A 6,572-nucleotide genomic window follows, 5' to 3' on the forward strand; every position below is an offset into this window, starting at 1 on the left:
TCCCCTGCATCGGCAGGCGGACTCTCAACCGCTGCGCCACCAGGGAAGCCCCTGACCTGATCTGGACATGCTCTCGGGTGGAGTAGCACCCTTACTTCTCTCCTGAAGAAGAAAAGGCCCTAGTTCTCCATGCTGTCCTTCAGAGTGTGGGGTGGGAGGGCCGTGGGGCTCAGGGGTGCCTGAAGGGGGCGGGCCATCAGCACTGCCTCCTGTTTCAGAATTAAGGATGCAGATCAGAAGGCTCTGTACACGAGAGACCGCCACTTCCTGGTGGGGGATCCCGCCACAGACAACTGCCGTGCAGGAGCACCTGGGGCCTCGACGCCCTGGGACTCACCCAAGCTCCGTCTACCCCAAGCTCTCCCTTTCCTACTGAAGGGTCAGGACCCCTGTAGGAGTCCCAGCTCACCCTGCAGCATGCATGCAGGGGTGAGGCCAGCTGTGCCCTGGTCCAGCTCCTTCCTGTTCGAGCCTTGGCTTGCTCAAGAGCTTGTGATCTGGGGTCCCCTCGTCGCCTGGCTCTCTTTTCTTCTCCCCACCCCCAGAGATGATCTGCATACTCCCCAGCAGAGGCCTGGGCCACACCAGTTTCCCTGTCTTCCTGGGGATCCGGGGAGGCGGTCGTTGCCTGGCATGTGTGGAGACAGGGGAGGGGCCTCCCCTGCAGCTGAAGGTGAGAGACCGCACCCTGTTCTGGGGGCCCCTGCAGACCTGGCCTGGCCTCCAGGGTGCTCTGGCATCTCTGTGCTCACCTGTGGATTCTGGCCAGGTCCACACATCCCTCCTGTTGAGGTTTCCACCATCCTTCCCTGCACCCAGCACCCAGACCCTTGCCTCCGGAACCTTCAGAGGGCAATTCCCTGGGGAAAGAGCCACCGTCTCAGGTCCCTTGTTGGCCAAGCCCCAGCAGCCTCGAGGGCTGACACGCAATCAGCAGTCTTATCCAGCAGCCGCTGCCTTGCCCTCACAGGAAGTGAACATTGAGGATCTGTACAAGGGCGGTGACCAGGCCGCCTGCTTCACATTCTCCCAGAGACGCTCAGACCCCGCCTTCAGGCTGGAGGCTGCTGCCTGACCTGGCTGGTTCCTCTGTGGCTCGGCTGAGCCCCAAGAGCCCGTACGACTCACCAAGGAGAGTGAGTCCTCAACCTGCACTGAGCTTTACTTTGAGCAGAGTCGGTAGAGAGGCAGGAAGCTGAGTTCCGGCCTGGCGCCCCCAAACCAAACTCATTCTGCTCGGGGTCTGTGGGAGGCAGAATAATGACGCCTCCCAAAGATGTCCACATCCTAATCCGCAGAACCTGTGAATATGTTACCTTACACGGCAGAAGGGACTTCACAAATGTGATTAAGGCTGCTCTATCCTGTAGTATCCCAGTGGGCCCAAGGTAATCCAACACCAGGGTCCTCCTATGAGGGAGGCGGGAGGCTGAGAGTCAGAGGGAGACTGGAACCATGCCAACAACTTGACTTGAGCCCAGTGAAAACCATTTCAGACTTCTGACCTCCAGAACTGTAAAATCATAAATTTATGTTGTTCTAAGCCATTGCATTTGTGGTAACTTGTTACAGCAGCTGTAGGAAACTGACACAGGGAGTGAGTGGGCCTCTGTGTGCACTATTCAATGCAAAGGGACTGGATAACTTGGTGAGTCCTTCTTGGAAGCCTGGCCGTGGCTTCTCCTCTGGCCCCTCTGCTCCAGAGCTTCTAGAAACAACCGAGAAACTCCAGGCAGAACGCAGCCCTCCTCCTCTGTCCATGGACAATGTCTTGGGCTGCTTACAATTTCAGTTTTAGTTCAGGTCACGATTTTTCTATCAGATACTTCTCAACGAATCAGTCATCCAACCGACTGACCGGTACCATTAGTTGCCTGCTAGTGTTGATGTGTGAGGACCAAGCAGGAGCAGTGATGGAAAGGCAGTGAGCTTGGACTGGACGTACTGAGTTTAAGGTTACTGTGGAACTAATGAGTTGAGTTGACTGTTTACAGCTGGGAATATAGGGCTGGACCTCAACTGAGAGTTTGTAGTTAAAACTGACACTCATCCTCCGAGCCCCAAATCCCTCTCCATTTAGTAGAGGATCCACAGTCAAACAAGCTAGAGCAGAGAGCCCGTGGTATCAGGGCTCAGAGGGGTGGACTGCTGGTTCTCTTCCTCTTGTACAACCACTCAGCATCTGTCCAACATGTACTGTGGGCCAGGACATTTAAGAACAGTGTATCTTCACCCTCGCGGCGACCCTGCAAGGCAAGTATTCTTACCTGCATTTGACAGGTAAAGAGACTAGACTAAAAGAAGTGACATACTTAACTTGCTGAAGGTCACATAGGCTGTACGTGTACAGCTGGTCCATTTGATACCAACATCGTTCCACAAATTTTTATTCCACTCTTATTCTAGGAGCAACAAAACTAAGCTTCCTTGGAGCTGATAATTGAGTGGAAGAAACACTCAACAAGCAAATTCACAAACAAGAAAACAAACAAGGGCAATTTACATGAGGGAGCGTGAGGGCGGTAGGTATTCAATGGTAACATTAGAGAGGGTGGTCAGGGGAGGCGACCCTGACTTTTTGGAGGAGGTGACATTTGAGCTGAGGCTGAAGGGCAGGAGGGAGTGGGACTAAGAAGTGATGCAGGAGAGAAATAGCAAATGCACAGCCCTGAGACAGAAGGGGCTTAGTGTGTCTGAATAGCAGTGGAAGGCTGGGGGGCTGGACCCTGGAGAGGGTTAGGAGGTGGGCAAGAGAAAGAGGGGCTGGATCATGGGGGCGTCTTGAAGGCAAATAAAGGTTTCTATTTATTTTTCAGTGAAAATGGATGCTATGGGAAGATTTTAAGCAGAGGAGAGACATACTGAGTTTTATGGCTCTGATAAATTTAGATTCTTTCCCTGCCTCTCCATGGCCTTCATGTGCCCCATTATTTTATCACCTGGCGATGACATCATAACTATGTATTTATGGGCCGGGACTACTCTGTGCTTTTTGAGGGGGCGTAGTTCAATTTTGGGTCACCAGTGCCCAGGACAGCTGCTGGTACATTGAAGGTGATGAGTAAGTGCAAAGTCTTGAACAGATTAATGGATGATCACTTGGTTCTTGTTAGACATTCAGGATACAGTGTGAGGACATCTATGGCAGCAAGGCAAACGGACGCCACTGTAGCATGGAGGTGCAGCTGGTGGAGAGGGCTGGACGGGTCTTCACAAAGGAAAGGGCATTTAATCTGGGTCTCAAAGAAAAAGTAGTTTCAGGGCAGAGAATGTGTGGATGGGCATTTCTAAGCAGAGGGAGCAACTAAGGAAGGTGTGATGGAAGAGAGCTCCCAGCACACTTGGGGCGTGATGAGTCACCCACGTGCAGGGACCCGAGGCTTGTGGCTGAGGAGTTGCCAAAAATTAGGATGGGAAGATATGTGGGGCCTGACTGTAGATGCCTGGTGAAGGAGTGAAGGAGGAAGCCTGGAGGAATCATCCAGTTATTTCAAGTAGGACCCAGATTTTAAGCCTGGGCCCCTGAGGTCAGCACGGGACCAATCCACCTGCTTCTAGGGCTTCCGCTCATCTCAGCTGTCTCTTTGCCCTACCTCTCTCCCCACCTGCGTTCTGTTTGGCTCTGCCCTGGGATCAGCTTCGATGCTGTGGTTCCATGGTTGGCCTGACCCCTGCTTCATCTTTCCACATCAGCTTATCTACCCCCTTCACTGGTGGTAACTCAACTTGACCCCGCTTGGAGCAGGGCCAGGAGTGGGAGGAAACCTGGGTGTGCCTGGGTGGGTGGCAGGCACATTTCACAAGGGAAGGGCCAACAAAGATGAGTTGAACATGTTCTCTATTTAAGTAGAAACACATTTGGAGCTTTAATGTATGTCAATTCTATATGAATGCTTCGGAGAGGAAGAGGATACAAGAGATTTAGAAGACACAGTCCCTACCCTTTAAAGACATATGGTGTGGGTGGGGACACCAGACATTATGAACAAAAGCCAACTAAAGCGCTAAAAACATCACACACAGGAAGCAACCTAAATGTCCATCAACAGAGGAATGGATAAAGAAGATGTGGTACATAGATACAGTGGAATATTACTCAGCCATAAAAAAGAACAAAATAATGCCATTTGCAGCACCATGGATGGACCTAGAGATTGTCATAGTGAGTGAAGTAAGTCGGACACATGTCACATATTATATGATATCGCTTATGTGTGGAATCTTAAAAAATAAAGGGTACAAATGAACTTACTTACAAAGCAGAAGTAGAGTCATGGATGTAGAAAACAAACTTATGGTTACCAGGGGATAAGCGCGAGGGAGGGATAAATTGGGAGATTGGGACTGACATATACACACTACACACATCTATTGACTGCTTCCTACGGAATGAGTAGTAAACACTCCAAACATTACTCAGGGAGCCTTGGGTTGAAATTCTGCAGGGCTCAGGTAGAAATAATGATGGGATGCTGCTATCATAATTATCATTAATAATACTAATGATATCAGCTTCTGATAGACACCCCTCCCAAGTCTTATCCCTGAAATGCCTCCTCCTTCCTTGTGACCATGCCAAAGGCTTCATTCCACAACCAGCCCATCAGAGCTGTTATTATGTAAATTCCTGGGAGAGGCACACTTTAGGTCATGTCCACTATTTACATCTCAGAGTGAACTGAACTGGCAGGTCCTGAGCCAGAAACTAGTAAACAAGTGAATAGAACACAGTGTGGTAAACTCTCCCTCAGGCAGCACCAGGGAGCTGGACTACTGAGTGGTCCCATCCCAGGGGGACAGGAAAGGATTTAGAGGAGGTGATGTAGGCATGGGGGCCAGCCAGGTGAGGGGCAGGGGGAGGTGTGGGGCAGGCAAAGGAGACAACCATATACAGGCTTGAAGGAAGTCCTGAGTGTAGCTGTGTGTGTTAGTGTGTAGCGTGGTTAGTGTGTGTGCGCGCGCGTGTGCACATATGTGTGTGCACATGTGTGTATGTGTGCATGTATGCATGCATGAACCCGTGTCTGCATGTGTGTGTATGTGTGTTGACAAAAAGCTCCAGATATAGGCAGTGACTAATGCATAGAGGAACTTGTTTTTATTCTGAGAAGATCTGAAGCAACTTTATACAAAAGGGTGATGTGTTCAGGGTCTCCTGAAACCTGTGTGTCCTAAGTCACATGGATTGAAAATCTATCACACTTCCTTTGTGACCCAAATTTTCATCTTGTGATCCCAAGCCCACACTATAGCCCCTATATTACTATAGTCTCCACAAACAAGCGCTAAAAACATCACACACAGGAAGCAACCTAAATGTCCATCAACAGAGGAATGGATAAAGAAGATGTGGTACATAGATACAGTGGAATATTACTCAGCCATAAAAAAGAACAAAATAATGCCATTTGCAGCACCATGGATGGACCTAGAGATTGTCATAGTGAGTGAAGTAAGTCGGACACATGTCACATATTATACGATATCACTTATGTGTGGAATCTTAAAAAATAAAGGGTACAAATGAACTTACTTACAAAGCAGAAGTAGAGTCATGGATGTAGAAAACAAACTTACGGTTACCAGGGGATAAGCGCGAGGGAGGGATAAATTGGGAGATTGGGACTGACATATACACACTACTATATATAAAATAGATAACAAGAACCTGCTGTATAGCACAGGGAATGCTACTCAATACTCTGTAATGGCCTATATGGTAAAAGAATCTAAAAAAAAAAAGAGTGGATAAAGGCATATGTATAACTGATTCACTTGGCTGTACGCCTGAAAGTAACACAACGTTGTAAATCAACTATACTCCAATAAAAATTTTTAAAAACACAACAAACATCACACACAGAACTACACAGGCTACACAACACATGGAAGTTCTGGGGAAGTCTAAACCCAGATTTAGGGAGGGAAATAGTAAAAGTAAAGAAGAACACTCTAATGGAAACCAAAATTTCCTGGATACCATTGGGCCCACTCACCTGTGCACAGTAAAATCAATTTATTGGCAGCAGGTTGTGGTCAAGGAAAGTGCAGCATTTATTGCAGGGTGCCAAGCAAGGAGTACAGGTGGCTAATGCTCAAAAGGCCCGAACTCCCAATGGCTTTCAGGGAAAGGTTTTTAAAGACAGGGTGAGGGAGAGGGTTGCAGGGTACGTGATCAGCTCGTGGACATTCTTCCGACTGGTTGATGGTGAGGTAATTGGGAGTCAGCATCATCAACCTTTCGGTTCCAACCAGTCTGGGGTCTATGTGATTGTGGGCAGCATACAGTTAATTTCTTCCACCTGGTGGGGGTTTCAGTATCTGCAAAACAGCTCAAAGGACATGGCTCAGAATATTATATATAGCCCTTGAGGAGAAACTAAATGTCCTTAACTTCATTTAATGGCTAAAGTGTTATTATTTTGTCTTGCTCAACTGTTTTCCTTTGTTTCTGCATTTTCTCACTTCTCTGATTAAATTTATTCTTTGGAACTTGAGGAAGACCTAGGAAGCTAAAGTATTCCTAACAAACAAGAGGCAAGCAGAGGACACTGGCGCGGGGCGGGGGGGGG

The 6,572-nt window shown here is 48.6% G+C and overlaps 1 protein-coding gene across 1 annotated transcript in view; it reads left to right on the forward strand.

Moving 5' to 3' along the window:
* IL1F10 (interleukin 1 family member 10) overlaps positions 1 to 1,183 on the forward strand; it is a 1,556-nt gene extending 373 nt beyond the window's left edge. The window contains 3 exon segments of the mRNA XM_007446027.1: positions 219 to 306; positions 548 to 673; positions 971 to 1,183. Coding sequence (XP_007446089.1) covers positions 219 to 306; positions 548 to 673; positions 971 to 1,183 — 427 coding nt within the window.
* The last annotated feature ends 5,389 nt before the right edge of the window (positions 1,184 to 6,572 follow it).

Source organism: Lipotes vexillifer, unplaced genomic scaffold (genome assembly GCF_000442215.2).
Source record: "Lipotes vexillifer unplaced genomic scaffold, Lipotes_vexillifer_v1.1 scaffold1275, whole genome shotgun sequence".
In the NCBI taxonomy this organism is placed as follows: Eukaryota; Metazoa; Chordata; class Mammalia; order Artiodactyla; family Lipotidae; genus Lipotes; species Lipotes vexillifer.